The 18,681-nt window shown below is 42.9% G+C and overlaps 1 protein-coding gene across 1 annotated transcript in view; it reads left to right on the top strand.

Annotated features, from left to right (window-relative positions):
* Nucleotides 1-18,681, top strand: part of LOC110137274 (antigen WC1.1-like) — a 72,451-nt gene that overhangs the window by 20,713 nt on the left and 33,057 nt on the right. Inside the window, 10 exon segments of the mRNA XM_070454160.1 lie at nt 1,053-1,145; nt 1,217-1,531; nt 2,810-3,124; nt 6,180-6,221; nt 6,308-6,622; nt 7,809-7,946; nt 8,353-8,448; nt 8,658-8,741; nt 10,586-10,732; nt 11,994-12,108. Of these exon segments, the coding sequence (XP_070310261.1) occupies nt 1,053-1,145; nt 1,217-1,531; nt 2,810-3,124; nt 6,180-6,221; nt 6,308-6,622; nt 7,809-7,946; nt 8,353-8,448; nt 8,658-8,741; nt 10,586-10,732; nt 11,994-12,108 (1,660 nt within the window).

Raw genomic sequence — 18,681 nt, 5'->3', positions numbered from 1 at the left:
AATTCCCTCCACCCTTTTAGATTCTGCCTGTTACTTTGTTCCAAAAGCAATGTCACATGTTTTAGGTGACATCCCAAATTTGAGTCATTATGGATAAAGATGCTATGCATATGCATATACAAGTCCTTTTAAAGACAAGTACTTCATTTGTCTTCAGTAAATACTTGGTATTAATAATATGGTAAGTATAAGTGTTTGGTTACTATTGCTGCATGACAAAATGTCCCTCAGAATTCAGCAACTTAAAATGCCTTTAAAAAATTTATTTATTTATTTATTTTATATATTGTAGTGGTTTTTGCCATACATTGACATGAATCAGCCATGGATTTACATGTGTTCCCCCTTCCCGATCCCCCCTCCCGCCTCGCTGTCTCTCCCATCCCTCTGGGTCTTCCCAGTGCACAGCCCTGAGCACTTGTCTCATGCATCCAACCTGGGCTGGATTAAAACGCCTTTTTATCTCTGTTCATGATTTCCTGCGCAAGGAATTTGGGACGAGCTCAAATTTGCATTCTGTCTTGGGGTCTTATCAGGTCGCGGTCCGATATCAGATGGGGCTGACTGCATCTGGGGACACAACTGAACTGGAGATCCAGGATGGTTCATGAACAAACCTGGCAACTGGGTTGAACTGAATGACCAGAGACCTGCACATGACAGTATCTGCAGGACAGAGCCTTAACAGGGCAGACTTGCCTTAAAGCAAAGTCCTAAGCGATTACACAGGAGGTTGTCCGAGTTTTCAGACCCAGTGCTGAGAATCAAGCAGTGCTACCTTCACTCCCTTCTTTTGCTTACTAGGAATTCACGAAGGTCAGCAGAGCTTCAAGGGAAAGAGGCATAGACCTTGCTTATTGGTGCCTGTGAGCGTGCTAAGTTGCTTCAGTTATGTCCAACTCTATGCGACCCTGTGGACAGTAGCCTGACAGGCTCCTCTGTCCATGGGGATCTCCAGGCAAGAATACTGGTGGATGTAGCATCAAAGATTTTGTGAATATGTTTAAAAACCGCCAACCCTAAGAACTCTCTGATCATTGCTGTTTCTGCAGGAAACCAGACCCAGGTGCTGCCCCAGTGCAATGACTCCCTGTCAGAACCAGCAGACTCTGCATCCTCAGAGGAGAGCGCCCCCTACTGCTCAGGTGAGGGTCCCACAGGGCAGAAGACCCTTTCCTTTCCGCAGGTCCCCATTGTCCCATTTCTCTCTCGTCAGACAGCAGACAGCTCCGCCTGGTGGACGGGGGCGGTCCCTGCGCCGGGAGAGTGGAGATCCTGGACCAGGGCTCCTGGGGCACCATCTGTGATGACAGCTGGGACCTGGACGATGCCCACGTGGTGTGCAGGCAGCTGGGCTGTGGAGAAGCCCTCAACGCCACGAGGTCTGCTCACTTTGGGGCGGGATCAGGGCGCATTTGGCTGGACGACCTGAACTGCACAGGAAAGGAGTCCCACGTGTGGAGGTGCCCTTCCCGAGGCTGGGGTCGGCATGACTGCAGACACAAGGAGGACGCGGGGGTCGTCTGCTCAGGTCTGTGCTGCACGCTGTCCACAGGCTGGGGGATGGGGTGGGGCCCTGGAGGACGGAGGTCTAAGCGCTGATTAAAGTGAAACCGCTCAGTCGTGTCCGACTCTTTGCGACCCCGTGGACTGTAGTCTACCCGGCTTCTCTGTCCATGGGATTTTCCAGGCCAGAGTACTGGAGTGGGTTGCCACTTCCTTCTCTAAGGGATCTTCCCAAGCCAGGGATCGAACCCGAGTCTCCCGCATTGTGGGCAGATGCTATACCCTCTGAGCCACCAGGAGTGCTGATGGAGAGATGCTTAAAGGACCAGAGTAGGAGGCTTCCTCCCATGGAGCCTGTCTTTGCAGCAGAGCTGAAAACGAGGTGCTTTCACTTCCTCCTGCAGCAACTGAGATTCTGGTCCTTTCTTCTCAGCAGTGTTTCCTGGCAGAGCCGTTTCTTAGTTTCCACATGAAAGCAGGGCTCTCTCTTCAGTTCCCGGCTGTAGTACAGTCTGGAGATCCTGGTGATGATGTAATGAAAGCACAGATTTACTCTGTTCAGTTGTGTTTGCTAGGAGTCTGATGAGAGTCTCTGAGGGCTAACATCTTGGTGTCCACAGGGCTGGGTTCTTCCTGGAATCTCTGGGGAGGACTCCTTTCCCAGCCTTTTCTGGTTTCTATTCGGTCTCATTCCTTGGCTTGGAGCCCTCTTTCTTCTTTAAACAGCATTCCCTTCTCTAACCATTCTTCCATGTCTCATCTCCCTCTAAATACAGTCAAAAAGAGAATTTCGATGTTCAGATGGTAGGTCTAAGGATGTGATTACACTGGGTTTACTTGGTTAATACATGATATTGCAGGTTAATCTCACCATTCCAAGATTCTAGTGTTAATAACATCTATAGAGTTCCCTTTGAAATACAAGGGATTCATTTAGGACATGGACATATCTAGGGTTCATTATTCAATCTACCACCTCTTTGTCCACATCACATCCTTTCACACACTGTTTTAGCAGTTTTTTTTTTTATCAGGAAGCAGGATTCAGCTACCTCTCCCTGTAGGTGCCCAGGTTGGTCTTCCTCTGATGTTCATATCAGTTACATCATTGTGGTAGAAATATTTAGAAAGATAGACACAAATGGACAAAATAGGGTTAAAAGGAGAAACATTTGTCTTGCTACCTTGTAGATATTTCCTCAGCTGAGGTAGTGGTGTGTGGTCACAGTTTCTGGGAGAGAGGAAAACCCAGAGCACTGAGTGCAGTGCTCACTGTGTCCTGTCTTTTCCATTTCGACCTTAGAGTTCCTGGCCCTCAGGATGGTGAGCGAGGACCAGCAGTGTGCTGGGTGGCTGGAAGTTTTCTACAACGGGACCTGGGGCAGTGTCTGCCGCAGCCCCATGGATGACATCACCGTGTCCATCATCTGCAGACAGCTTGGCTGTGGGGACAGTGGAAGTCTCAACACTTCTGTTGGTCTCAGGGAAGGTTCTAGACCCCGGTGGGTAGATGGAATCCAGTGTCGGAAAACTGACACCTCTCTCTGGCAGTGTCCTTCTGATCCTTGGAATTACAGTTCATGCTCTCCAAAGGAGGAAGCCTACATCTCGTGTGCAGGTGACTTACTGTCTGTTTCTATGTATCTGTCCCAACTCTGTAGGACGTTGTTAGTGCGATTCTGTGTTTTCAAATCTACTTGATGAGTTTAAGCTGAGTCTATAAAATGAATTTTGGATCAAGGTTATTTAATCCACATATCTCAATATTGTTTCAATGGGAAAAGTAAAGAAATCTGAGCTGACGGCAGTTTATGTGGAAAATACCACAGAGATGAGGTGCATGTGTCCAAGCAAAAAACAACTGGAAACCATGTCACAGGAAGTCTGTAATCAAGCTAATTAGCAGAAATGCCAGAGTAGATGTAGCCTAAGTTTTGACCTGAGGCTTTGAAGGACTTTCCCATGGAAGGAGGAGATTCACCAAAGCTGCTCCAGGGGGCAGGACACTGATGATAAATGGAGAAAGGTTTGGGCTCACCCTCAGTAAAAGTAATGTAAGGGAATCTCATCTCTGGGATGATACCCCAGGAAAAGAACAATACTACCAGGTAAAAGAACACTGGTGGCACAGAGGATGGCCAGTCATCCTTCCTTCTGTCCCCTTTTGCCTGTCTTTGGGTCTCTTCCTTGAATCAGCCACACTTGCTCCTGTTGGGCTTGTAGCCTGCTTGGCACCAGCGAATATGTATCCTATCCACTGGCTTGTTTCATGCTTAGAGAAAGACCAGTTCCTTTCTTTTTCATCTAAATTACAAAGACATTGCTTACTTGTAAGCAAACATCTAACTTGTGAAAAAGATAAATGACCACTTCCCATGACCACTTGTCCACTTGTATCCTCTTGAAGTAAGCAAGATTAATGGACTGATATATGTCATTTTTCAGATTCCTCCATCATTATATTTATATCCAAACACATGTACCATAAAAGTTTATGTTAATGTTGTATTGTTATTGATTTTTATCAATTAGGATTATATCATACACATTATTGTTAACTTTGCTTTTTATCACTTAAAAACATATCATGAATATTCCTCCAGTTTCTCTCTTTGTAAAACAATGACATAATATTTCATTAATGGGAGGTTGATACTCCAGTTCATATTACCATTTGCCTATTTACTGGTGCATGGGTACATGCTCAGTTGCTAAGTCCTGTCTGATTATTTGTAACCCCACTGACTGTAGCCCACCAGTCTTCTCTGCCCATGGGATTTTCCAGGCAAGAATACTGGAGTGGGTTGCCATTTCCTCCTCCAGGTAGTTCCATTGCTTTTAATTATTTTCTCCACAACAAAGAATTTTATAGTAAGCATTTCATACAAATATCTCTATATATTGCTGAGTTTATTAGGATTACTCCCCAGTAATATTATTAGATCAAAGGATATGCAGGTATTATCACATGTACATAGACACATACAAATATTTTAATAGATATTGTCAAATTACTTAGAAAGTATTGGACTATTTTTTTCATATCTAGGTAGAAAATGCCAGGATGTTTCAATAACTTGACTATTAAACTAAAGCTATATCATAGAGAAGCTCCAAGATCAATAAACTTGTAAGAGCTCATAAGTCTCATCCTAAAACATTTCAGGTCTAAAATGAGTGACAGTTGCTTTGCTCCTGGTTTCTTTCACCTTCCTTCCTTCCCCTTGTCATTTTCTTACTTCCTTCTTTTGCAGTTTCACAGTGTTTTCCCTTCGTTCAACCTTTTGTTCTCTGCCCCTTTGTCCCCTCATTTCATATATACATACACACACACACAGACACACACACACACACAGACAGACAGACACACACACACACACACACACACACACACACACACGCACGCACCATTAGGGCGTACCCTGGATGATATGTTAGGAATTGCCTGAAATCCACAGCTGGGGGGCATGGGGCAATAGATATTTCCAAGACAGAAGCTCACTCCCTTCCTTGCCTTTCTCTCCTCTTCTCTTTTTCCTGTTCCTATGGAAGGTTGAAGGGATATTAAGCTATAAGAACTTATTTTGATGATAATGTTCTATGATCAAGCACAATGAATTGAGAGGTAGTGAGGTTTCCAGTTCTGTACTTGCAAGCATCCAAAAGAGTTCTTTATATCATTTTTAGAGACATCTTACTGCTTAGGTTAGGATGTTTGATAATATAATATGAAAAGGCTATGCCGGTTCTGATATTTTATGTCAAATACTGTGTATTTGTTGGTTTTCTTGCACTATTTTGATTTTATGTTTATTTTCTTTGTCTTCAATATTTTCATGTGTCTCTTTTGGTCCTATGTTTCCTTTTTCCTCTATGTCCTCTTTATAGCTTTTCTCAGTTTATTTACTTGAGTTTTCTGGACACAGACTATTCAGCTATTTGTCTACTTATCTATCTTTCTCTAAATTCTACTTGTTCTGTTCCTTTAAAAAAAGTGTCCTCTTCCTATAGTAATCTTTTTGCTTGTCCATATATCATACTGAAAAATAGATTAAAAAGTTTAGAATCTATTTAATTTCCCTTTAAAAAGTATATATGTAATATTGAATACAAATCATTTCTGTGAATCTGGACTTATTTTTAAAATATCTCTTTTCTGTTACATCAAACAATTAATATTAATTTGTATTTCCTGCATTGCATTACTGGTTAGTAAGAATTCAGAGAGATTCTATTTCACCAGATTTTATTCATCTATTAATCATTAAATAAATATCAAGCCCCATCACAGTATTTAGAGAAAGTTCTCTATACATACATAGTGAATGAATGCATACAATGTGCCAAGACTATCCTAATAGCCAAAAATGAATGACGTATACAAAGTTCTTCCTGGAATTTTCCTTCAGATTGTGTCTGTGGGGGTGTGTATGTATTTGCAGATATCTGTGTATGTATTTGTTGTGGGATGTGGGATTTGTTGAGAGTGATAAACAAGTAAAAACATGAAGTAATTTCAGCTGGTGATCAGATGCAGTGAATGTCTCAGTCCAGTAGATCAGGAGCCTGTGTTTACACCTATCAGTTGGACTGAGCCAAGGACCTTAGATAGTCTTGTTTGGACAAGACCACGCCCAGCTGTCCCTGATCCACTGTTTCCCTGTTGTTTGCAGGAAGAAGACCCAAGAGCTGCCCAGCTGCTGCCCCCTGCACAGGTACGTCAGCCCCGCCCCCTCCCCAGGGCCGCAGGGGCTCCTTCCTCCCACCAGGGGCGTCACAGGAGGGGCTGCTGCCTTTTCAGACAGAGAGAAGCTCCGGCTCAGGGGAGGAGACAGCGAGTGCTCAGGGCGGGTGGAGGTCTGGCACAGCGGCTCCTGGGGCACCGTGTGCGATGACTCCTGGAGCCTGGCAGAGGCCGAGGTGGTGTGTCAGCAGCTGGGCTGTGGCCCGGCCCTGGAAGCCGTGCGGGCCGCGGCGTTTGGCCCTGGAAACGGGAGCATCTGGCTGGACGAGGTGCGGTGCGGGGGCCGGGAGTCCTCCCTGTGGGACTGTGCCGCGGGGCCCTGGGGGCAGAGCGACTGCAAGCACGAGGAGGACGCCGGGGTGAGGTGCTCTGGTGAGTGAGGGGCGCGGGTCCGCCCTGGTGAGTGAGGGGCGCGGGGTGAGGTGCTCTGGTGAGTGAGGGGCGCGGGTCCGCCCTGGGTGAGTGAGCGGCGCGGGTCCGCACTGGTGAGTGAGGACCAGGTGTGGGGCTAGGACTGAAGGCGGTGGAGCTTGTACCCAGAAGCACTTCTTGGAACAGCCTGCTGCTTTGTGCTCTGGCTCCATGAGAGGCTGTTGCCTGATCTCCTGGTATCTGGGAGATATCACCCTGCCTGTGATGATAGGCATGTATACTAAGTCGTTTCATCATATCCGACTCTTGCAAACCCATGAACTGTAGCCCACCAGGCTCCTCTGTCCATGCAACTTTCCAGACAAGACTACTGGAGTGGGTTACCATGCCCTCCTCCAGGGGATCTTCCCGATCCAGGGATTGAACCGGCATCTCTTATGTTTCCTGCATTGACAGGCAAGTTCTTTACCACTAGCGCCACCTGGAGAGCCCGATGATAGGCATATCCTGTGGCTTTTTCAGGCCAACTTGGTACAAAAATCCATTCTTTTTTTCTTCTTTCCTGGTGAAAGGACAGCGGTTCCTCACACCCGTGGAATTAAGTGGTTCTGCTGGTCTGAGCTGTTTTCAGAGGAGATCCCCGTATTTTCAGTGGTGCTAGTGGTAAAGAACTTGCCTGCCAATGCAAGAGACATAAGAGATGTGGGTTCCATTCCTGGGTCAAGAAAATCCTGTGGAGAAGGAAATGGCAACCCACTCCAGTATTCTTGCCTGGAGAATCCCATGAACAGAGGAGCCTGGTGGGATACAGTTCATGGGGTTGCAGAGACTGAAGCGACTTAGCATGCACTATGTATCCTTATATTTTTGACAAAATTACCCATTTCAGTACAGAAAAGCTTAATGATCATGTGTTTACAGTCCTATTAAGCTGTGGCAGCTGGAGTCCTCCAGAGGTTTACCAACTGTCATCCTGTAAAAATCCTCTAGAACCAGAATGAAAACACACCTGACATAGCTTAGGGAAGGACCTGTGTCAATCACATCTTGGGGTTCAGGCAAACCCATTGTATCTTAATGGTGACTTCATGGCCTTGAAGACTCAGAAGAGGACCAGGATAAGGACAGAGGGGTTCTTCTGAACTTATGAACCTCATAAAACCCGATGGCCCTCTTCTCTCCTCAGGTATCATTTTAGGCTCAGCTCCAGACCCTGGCATCTTCTCCCTTCCCGTGATTCTCTGCATTATTCTGGGAGCCCTTCTCTTCACAGTCCTCATAATCCTGGGGATTCAGCTATACAGATGGAGAGCAGAGCGCCAAGGTGGGCCTTAGGGATGCTAAATGATCTGGAAAGTGGTGGGAAAGGAATTGAATCTGTTGTGACATCAAGAAAGTGCACAAGCATTGGTCTCCGTCCTCATTATCTGGCAGAATTCCACCTTTTCTACAGTAGACATCAGGATTTGAAAGAGTTGAATCCTTGGTCCTGGTTTGAATGTAAAATTTCTTAAGAAGTATGACTTCCTGTGTGAACACTGTCAGTGGAAATTGAGTGTAGGATCAAGGTCAGGGTCAGGAAACCTACTTCTGTTCCATATAGCTAAGAAAGAAGCCTGAGCAGCTCAGAGGGGTTTCCCATGGGTTAACATTGGACAGCACTAAAGGCTTTGTCTATTGGTAAAGGGAATATCTCTAGGGTGAGTCTCTAACTCAAGCCACTTTCCCAGCCTTATCTGCTTTCGAAGATGTAGTTGGTGAAGGCTTGTACCAGGAGATTGATGATCTCATAAAACCAGGGAGGAACGACCTGTTGGACAGCCAAGGTAAGTCCCATGCCCTCCCCTCTGCTCATGAGCTGACTGTGTGTTGTTTTCAGCAAACAGAGACCCAACCTCACTAACCCAGCTTCACACGGAGCTTCAAGCCTTCTGTCTACAAGTCTGAAGTCTCAGTATTTCCTCTAAACTATGACAGCAGGCCTCCTACCAGGGGAAAGGTTTCCATTTTTCTGTGATGATTTTCTCCCTACCAGGTAACCTATCTGATGACTCAGCAACTAAGCTGCCGTATTACACAGGGGATGATGGAGAGGATGGAGGCTCTGACTCTGCCCCAGGTAGCAGGTCTTCCCTTGGATGGTGGGGATGAGGAGGAGGAATCTTGTTTGAGGATCTCTTCCTGTGATTAAGATGGGAAGGATCTCTTTTCTCTTGTTCACAACAATCTTTTCCCTCTCTTGCCCACTCCATGGCCTCAGAAATGAAAAGATCAGACCCAGTTCTCTGTATCCACAGTCACTTCTACCCAGTTACAGACTGAGTATGCATCTAATCAGGCTTCCCAGGTGGTATTAGTGGTAGAAAACCCACCTGCCAATGCAGGAGACCTAAGAGATGCTGGTTTGATCCCCGTGTCAAGAAGATCTCCTGGAGGAGGGCATGGCAACCAACTCCAGTAGTCTTGCCCAGAGAATCCACATGAACAGAGGAGCCAGTCCAAGGGATCACAAGGAGGCAGACAGGACTGAAGCAACTGAGCATGCATGTATCTAACTGAGCATGTGTGTATTAAAGATTAAGACCGTTAGAAAAAAAAAAGAACATCTGAAACTGATAAACTCAAAATTGTATGGTCAAAGAGAACACTGGAAACTATAGCTGGATCCAGAGGCAGTCTGATATTTTAATCATTTCATGGCTTTTTTATGTATTGAGACAAAAATATTGCTATTGATAAGCCCTGGAATATATGGAAAGATCAGTGCTGGTACTTATCAATTACCAGAAACTCTTACTTAAGGAACTGGAGAAAGGAGAATGTCCTCTCTGGGTCTTCTCCAGATAGTAAAGATGGACAACCCCTGGAGGTGGGATCCCAAGGTCAACCAAACTCCAGAAGGCACTGAAGTGTCCTGTGACTGGGATGGTGGGATATCCTGTCTCTGAGTAACCGATGTCCAGGATCCCCCTCCTACCCGCTCTGGGTCTCCCAGAGCTTCAGAGGTCACACGGACACCTGGGTTCTCTTGGTTCAGATTCATCCTCCCCAGTCACTGATATGTGCATAGTATGTTACAACTCTGTACCATATGTTTGAAAATAGTACCTGAAGCTTTTATAATAGCTTTTATAATAGCTTTTGTTGATGCTTTATGATATGAGAGATAATGTTAGAAAAATATGATTGACCCTGATATATTGGAATAATTAGAAGGTTTAAATGACTTCTGAGAACATTAAGATCAAATACACAAAAGATCAAATGCCTTTGACACAAGCTTGGAATATAGAATCTATATTTATAGTTATTTGAACCTCTGCACACACACAGAGAAAGGAGAATGCCTTCCAGGGTCTTCTCCAGATAGTGAAGATGGACAACCCCTGGAGGTGAGATCCTAAGGTCAACCAAGGTCTAGAAGGCACTGAAACCCAGGCGTCCTGTGACTGGGATGGTGGGATATCCTGTCTCTGAGTAACAGATGTCCAGGCTCCCTCTCCCACCAGCTCTGTGTCTCCCAGAGTTTCAGAGAGCACATGGACGCCTGGGTTCTCTTGGTTCAGACTCATGCTCCCCAGTCACTGATACGGTATAGTGTGTAGTATGTGTTACATATACTATGTATGTATACATATAGACTATGCATATATAGTGCATAGTATGTGTTAAAACTCTGTATCATATGCTCAAAAATAGTACCTGAAACTCATAGCATAATAGCTTTTGTTGGTGGTTTATGATATGAGAGGCCATGTTAGAAAAATATGATTGACCCTGATATATTGGAATAGTTAGAAGGTTTAAGTGATTTCTGAGCACACTGAAATTAAATACATGCCTTTGACAGCCCTGGAATATGGAGTACATATTTATCATTTATTTGAATCTCTGCCTCAGAAGGGGCATCACTTAATCCAACACATACTTTGTTATTCCACCTAAGTTCTTGTCTGTTTTCAGAGCCTCTGGGACAGAACATCAACACTGCAGAAAATGGTTATGATGATGTTGACGAGTTACCTGTTCCCATAAATCCTTTCTTCCCTGGGAGGAATGAGAATAACTTTTCCCCAGAGGACAGAAGTGGTGCCAGGTATTCCCAGACAGGTGAGTTGACAGTTCAGTAGTCTGACTTCATCACGGTGGAGAAGATGAGTTTTAACCCACTTCAACAGTCAGTATTTCTTTACTATCAGAACTGGGGCAGCCTCATATACTTAGATGGGCTTTCCAGGTGGCACAGTGAAAAAGACTCTGCCTGCCAATGCAGGAGACAAAAGAGACTTGGATTTGATCCCTGGGTCAGGAAGATTCCCTGGAGAAGGAAATGGCAACCCACTCCAGTATTTTTGCCAGGAAATAATGTAGACAGTGGAGCTTGGCAGGCTACAGTCCATGGGGTCACAAAGAGTCGAATACAAGTGAGCATGCATGCATCACATGTATCAGATATTATCAGCTCTTCCTTATCCCTGGAATATCGGAGCTACTTCATCTCTTCTGAGAGGAAAACATACTGTGTTCTCTTGTTCATGTCCATTATCAATTGGATATAGATACATCTGTATACATTGTTACACAGGCTTTGTTCCCATTTTCATACCCCAAATTGAAATATATGTTCTGACAATAAATTTGGGGATTTTTCAAATTGTGAGAATTAATCTGAAATGTTTTTAGTGGAGGTATAAATTAAATCTATGAGCTGTAAAGCTTGTTTTGAGAGATTTGTGTAACCAAATGTTTCAAGTTGATTGCTCATTATTAAAGCAATAATGAATCTGCAATAGCCTTAACTAGAGAATCATAAAATCTCAGAACTAGAAGGGAACCAAGAAAAAATTTTCTCTCACTGGTTCAATTGCCAGATGAAGAACCTCTTCCCACAGACTAGGCTTTCTGCTTTTATGTGGGGATGTGGTCCCTGGGGAGCAGGAGGTTGTGGAATTTGGTTGAGTTTCCCCATTCTGACATCTGACAGAGGACCCAGAGTGTTCTTATGAAGCTTGTCGTCAGGCTGGTTCTGTTGTTGAGTTGCTGAGAAGATGGCATCTGAGGCACTCTACAGAGGTCCTCTCCTGTCTCCACTCCTTGGGAAATCAGACCCACCGGGTATGGAAGAGGCATGCACATCTCTTTTCCACTCCTTGCCACTATTGGTCCATCTCCTTTCCATTGCCGAGGTCCAGACAAGACACTGCATGGAGTAGCTGAGTCAGTATGAAGTAGCTCCATCTGGCCTTTTAGACAATGCTGGGTGCTCCACCCCCAACTCAGATATTTTGTGGCCCCTTTTACTATCCTTCCATCAGAAGTTATGTCTTGTCATTTTGTCATCACTAAAACCAGTTTCTCCTTACTGTTTCAGGCATCTCTCTGAAGTCTCCGAGAGAAACTGTCGACTCTGGGGTGGAAGAGAAGGAATCCTCATTGGTCCTGAGACAAGAAGAGCATGGATATGATGATGTTGAGCTTAGCACCATGTAGTGCCATTTTTGAAACAAGAAATTCTTGAAAGACATCTCTGTAATGTTGTTTCTCAAATAAATGAGAATCCTGTCTTCTTTATAACTGCAGTTTTTACACAGAACTATAGTTAAAGGAAATTATTCATAATTTTAAAAAGTTCGACATATTCACTGCCACGTTAGAAAATTCAGTCTTTAAAATATGCCCCACTCCCCAATGAAATCTCAATTGAAATTCAGAGTTATCACCTCCCCAGAGACTACACGTTTCCCTTTCTTTAGGTACTGAGAAAGTTATACTTAAATAACATAAAAGTCTGAAATCTGGCCCTGAAAGTGTTTACTCTTAGAAAGGTAAACTCAGAAGCACATAAGTGAATATTCCAAAATATCCTACTTTCCATCTACTAAAACCGAGAAGTGAGACTCACGGTGAATGGGTTGATCAGGTGGAAGGGGAATGGTTGCAGCTCTTCTGATTTTGCTCAAATTTTTATGTAATATTAACCACAAAAATCTGTTACTGCCTAACACTATCTTTTACTCTAACTGCCTTCTCTTTTTCCTAGTTATTCCATAACATCCTTAATCTTCCCCTTCACCATTAAATTGCACATTCTAATTTTCATAAATCCTTTTGTTCTCCATCCTTTCCCACGAGTATCTGTTCTCTGTTCCACTTTCTGGCTGTTTTTATGGTGACACCCAGTGGCTTTAACCTTCTCATTTGTGATTTTTTTCAAGTGGCTGTATTAACTTTAAGGACTTCCCAGGTGGTGGTAGTGGTAAAGAACCTGCCTGCCAGTGCGACCACTGGGTTAGGAAGATCCCACGGAGAAGGGCAACCCACTCCAGTATTCTTGCCTGGAAAATCCCTTGGACAGAGGAGCCTGGTGGGCTACAGTTCATGAGGTCACAGAGAGTTGGCACTCTCTGCCAATTGAGCAGGCACCTAGGATTAACTTTAAACTTGCCCATCCCAAATCATCCTCACATATTTTTTGGAGTTGTATCAAAAGAGAGAGCTGGCTGACAAGACAGGGCAGGTAAGCTAAACAATGCTCCTTTCATGCTTAAAAAACATTATGGCTCATAATTAGTTGTATAGAAAAGTTTCCAAAATTTGTTTTTGTTTTTTTTGCATTCCAGCAGAATCAATGTTCTCACACCCATAGTCTAATCGTACAATTATTTAACTAAGATTTTCTTTACATTTACTATATTTTTAAGTTAAGTATTTTCTTTAAAAATGGAACATGTATTATTGCTAAAAATATCCATGAAATAATGGAAAATTTTTTAAACTCCACAAACTATATGTTCAGGTATTTTTGCAAAATCCCCGTGCAGTAACTTAAGTCAAAATTTGGGAAGCAACAAACCACATTAGGAAGCTTAAAGCCCTTAGCTCAAGTCTCTGATGCTCTACGTTTGGAATTTCACTTTCTATCCTCAGCCTCACTATACCCTTAGAATCATTTCAGGAACAAGCAATATTGACCTAAGCAGCATTCCCTAAACACATCAGATTCTTTTGCAACTTTGTGCCCTGCATGCGTTTCTTCTCTCTGTAATGGTGCTCTTTACTCTCTGGTCCTAACTCTTTTCTCTCATCTATCCCGATTATGAGTAAGTTGTTGGTTTTTTTTTTTTAATCACATCACTTACCAATACAATGCATTAAATTGAGTTAGTGTACTCATCAGATAATTAATGAGGTAGAATCCTACTGGAGAATAACTAGAAATTATTTATTTTATACTACATAATTAGCATTTTGGAAAATACCCTGATTCTGGGAAATATTGAGGGCAAGAGGAGAAGGAGGTGACAGAGGATGAGTTGGTTGGATGGTATCACCGACTCAACAGACAGGAGCTTGAGCATACTCCAAGAGATGGTAAAGGACAGGAAAACCTGACCTGCTGCAGTTCATGGTGTCACTAAGAGTTGGACATGACTAAGTGACTGAACAACAACAATTAGCTAGTTTTAAAAATGAATAAAATTCTCATTCCAACGAATATATCCCTTGGCTTTTTCCATTTATTTTAATAGATGCATGTCTTGAATGAATGCTATCTGATCCTGTTCTCACAATTCCTTTTGCAAGGAATAATAAAACTAGAGGCGATTCTGCCCCAGTGTGCCTCAAATACAAGGGACAGACAGAAACGACATTCTCTCCAGCTACCCAACACAGAGATTTTTGGAATCTCTAGTTTCATTCAACCATCAAAGGAGGACTAAGACAAATTCATTAACTGATGAGCCTGGTCTTTTTGCACATCAATCTTTACCTTTTTGTGTATCCTGCTAGAAAACATTGCCTGGATCGCTCCAAGTAGTAATAATTCTCTGGACCAAATCTGAATTTTATTCCCTCAGCAATTGTCTTTACCACATTATATAGAAAAGCTACCCAGATTAGAGAAGATTCAGTTCCCATGAGAAGCAATACAATTGAAAGAGGAGTAAGACCTATTTGCTAAATCAGGATCAGGCTCTCTGCAGCATAACAGCAGCATAAAGCAAAGAGAAACTGTTTAATTGTGATCCAGAAGATCCTCTTGCCCTAAAGAAAGTTTGAAAGAATGACTTTGTATCAGCTTCTGTGTGAGGACTCTATTCCTGTCACCATCTCTTCCAACCTAGGTCTAAACCAACACAGGGATCCCTGTGACAGAGTCAGGTATCCATCTGGGATAATGGGAACCATAGAGACAATTACATCCATTTGCTCTATTTAGATATAAATGTAGAAATACAATTTACAAATATAAATCAATATTCAAATTAAATAAAAGAAAATGAAGAGGAGATCTGTAGGATGAAATTCTTGCTTCCTACCCTCTATCAATCAAGAAAAGAACCATACAAGAATAAATGTCTAACAGCTTTCACAAGAGGCTATAAAAACTATGTGATAGTGTAAAAGAACAGAGGGACTAAAGAGAAAGTAGATTGAGTGTTAATTTAGGTTTCTTATTGAGCACAAATGGGATGATTATTTGTGGTTGCCCAAAAGGCTGAAGTGTAACACTTTTGTGAAAACCTACAAGAACTTCCAGAACTAACACCCAAATAAGATGTCCTTTTCATGTTTCGATGCTGTTCTCTTGAAACATCCCACCCTCGCCTTCTCCCACAGAGTCCACAAGTCTGTTCTATACATCTGAGTCTTTTTTTCTGTTTTGCATATAGGGTTATCGTTACCATCTTTCTAAATTCCATATATATGTGTTAGTATACTGTAATGGTCTATATCTTTCTGGCTTACTTCGCTCTGTATAATGGGCTCCAGTTTCATCCATCTCATTAGCTAGGGTGAAACAGATCACCAGCCCAGGTTGGATGCATGAGACAAGTGCTTAGGCCTGGTGCACTGGGAAGACCCAGAGGGATGGGGTGGAGAGGGAGGTGGGAGGGGGGACCAGGATGGGGAATACATGTAAATCCATGGCTAATTCATTTCAATGTATGACAAAAACCACTGCAATCTTGTAAAGTAATTAGCCTCCAACTAATAAAAATAAATGGAAAAAAAAAAAGAATTCAAAATAAAAAGAAGATGTCCTTTTCATCGTAAGAGTTTAGAATGCAAGAGTTGAGGGAGTTCACCAATACTAGGATTGCCTTATAAGATTGCTGAAAGAAGTTCTTCAAGCTAAATGAAGGATGCTAATTACTACATGAAAAAAGTGAAAATGTAAAATAGATTAGTAAATGTAAGTATTTAATCCAGTTCAGAATACTAACACAGTAATATTGTAGTGTATTAACCAGTTAGCTCTAGTCTAAAGGAAGTATTAAAAATAACTATAGAGAAAGATATTTTGTTAGTGCATACACAATATGAAAAGAGGTAAATTCTGACAACAAAAACATAAAGTGGAGGAGGTTGCTAAAAAGGTAGAGATTTTGTATGTGATTGAGATTAATTTGTTATCAGTGTAATATAGATTATTATGTGTATAAGATGTTTTATGTGAGCCTTGTGGCCAACAAAAATATAAAAACCTATAGTAAATTCACAAAAGATAAAGAGTATCAGTTCACAATTCTAAGAGTTGTGCAAAACAGTTGAGTTATTCTACTCTCTAGAGCATCCTTCAAGATTAGCCCAAGAGGACTCTCTTTTCTTGAAGTGAAAGACTAATTAGTTCAGTTCAGTCACTCAGTCATGTCTGATTCTTTGCAGCCCCATGAATCGCAGCACGCCAGGCCTCCCTGTCCATCACCAGCTCCCGGAGTCTACCCAAACCGATGTTCATTGAGTAGGTGATGCCATCCAGCAATCTCATCCTCTCTTGTCCCCTTCTCCTCCTGCCCCCAATCCTTCCCAGTATTAGGGTCTTTTCCAATGTGTCAACACTTCCCACGAGGTGGCCAAAGTATTGGAGTTTCAGGTTCAACATCAGTCCTTCTAGTGAACACCCAGGACTGATCTTCTTTAGGGTGGGCTGGTTGGATCTCCTTGCAGTCCAAAGGACTCTCAAGAGTCTTCTCCAACACCACAGTTTAAAAGCTTCAATTCTTTGGTGCTCGGCTTTCTTTATAGTCCAACTCTCACATCCATACATGACAACTGGAGAAACCATAGCCTTGACTAGATGGACCTTTGTTGGCAAAGTAATGTCTCTGCTTTTATATATGCTATATAGGTTGGTCATAACTTTCCTTCCAAGGAGTAAGAGTCTTTTAATTTCATGGCTGCAATCACCATCTGCAGTGATTTTGGAGCCCCCCAAAATAAAGTCTGACACTGTTTCCACTGTTTCCCATCTGTTTCCCATGAAGTGATGGGACTAGATGCCATGATCTTAGTTTTCTGAATGTTGAGCTCTAAGCCAACTTTTTCACTCTCCTCTTTCACTTTCATCAAGAGGCTTTTTAGTTCCTCTTCACTTTCTGCCATAAGGGTGGTATCGTCTGCATATCTGAAGTTATTGATATTTCTCCCGGCAACCTTGATTCCAGCTCGTGCTTCTTCCAGCCAAACGTTTGTTCTCATGATGTTCTCTGTATTTAAGTTAAATAAGCAGGGTGACAATATACAGCCTTGATGTACTCCTTTTCCTATTTGGAACCAGTCTGTTCCATGTCCAGTTCTAATTGTTGCTTCCTGACCTGCATACAGGTTTCTCAAGAGATAGGTCAGGTGGTCTGGTATTCCCATCTCTTTAGAATTTTTCACAGTTTATTGTGATCCCCACAGCCAAAGGCTTTGGCATAGTCAAGTCAAGGTTTTTGGCATAGTCAGAAAGACTAATTAAACTGTTTGTTATTTTAAGCCAAAGAACTCTTTCTGTACCTCATCTCCTTCCTTATGTCATACAGACAGTGCAGCTGTGCTTTTTAATTGAGAATTTTCTTCCTGTTATATGCCTGTGTGGTTTTAATTGAAAAACTGCCAAATGATAAATCATATGAATACCCTATCTCCTCTCTTATGTCTGATTAAGGCTTAATAAGAGGCCTCCTGTTAGTATGCTGTGGTTTGTCTTGTGTATCCTTAGAGACAGAGATTTGCAGCATTCGTTGTGACATATTTGTTGGTGATAAGCTCCTTCTTTTTGAAAATCAAATTTTGCCCTGCTAATTGCTGAAAACATTTGCCTTTAAAGCAAAAATATCAATTAGCTAAATGATGGCCTCAACAGTAGTTTTTTTTACTTAAGATATTTTCTCTTAAATGTCTAGCACAGGGCCATTCAGTCATTCAATAAACATTAGCTGAACACCTATTAACTTACAGAGAGTGGAAACACAGAGCTTATACTCAGATATAGGCCTCACTCCAATCCTGGGCCCTGGCAAGGCCTCAGGAGATGCCTGCAGCCTGTAGGAGCGTTGGGTAGCATGCCCAGATGGGGAAGGATCTGATCATAATGTAAAAAGAATGTTACAGGCTTTTTGATGTTAAAGGAGGAACATATTTTGCTGCATTCCCAGGGTTCTTAGGTTGGCATGCTTGGTGGCTCAGAGGCTAGAGCGTCTGCCCACGATGTGGGAAACCTGGGCTCGATCCCTGGGTCAGGAAGAGCCCCTGGAGAAGGAAATGGCAACCCACTCCGGTGCTCTTGCCTGGAAAATCCCAAGGACGGAGAAGCCTGGTAGGCTTCATAGGGTTGCAAAGAGTCGGACACGACTGAGCAATGTCACTTTCACTTTAGGTTGATGTGCAGGCTGGACTCAGCTGCACCAAAGCTTCATGTGCAATAGAGCATCAGTTCAATAAAGTTCAAGTTTGAGCAACCACACAGGGTTTGAACTCTATGCCACTCCAGTGACACTAACCTTGGCTTTATGTGGTTTAAGAATCACCACTTACAAGATCTCAATCGTTCTGGAGTCACTAATTGCATCAGCTCTGAGCAGAGGTAGATTAATCATGAACTCATGAAGCTAGATCGTCACGGCCTCTCCTTGCACCAGCTCTTTTCAAGGCCCGATGGGGGTCCCTAGTGCTGTGCTCACAAGGAAATAGGTTTTTAATGAGCTGCTTTCTTGAGTTGAGGAAAGGAAGCAATTCAGTAAAATTATTTCTTACCTAAAGGTGAAGAGGAGAAGGCAATGGCAACTCAC

This window comes from Odocoileus virginianus, chromosome 23 (assembly GCF_023699985.2).
Source record: "Odocoileus virginianus isolate 20LAN1187 ecotype Illinois chromosome 23, Ovbor_1.2, whole genome shotgun sequence".
Lineage (NCBI taxonomy): Eukaryota > Metazoa > Chordata > Mammalia > Artiodactyla > Cervidae > Odocoileus > Odocoileus virginianus.
The sequence above is the reverse complement of the archived record's forward strand: the minus strand, read 5'-3'. Positions and strand labels throughout refer to the sequence as shown.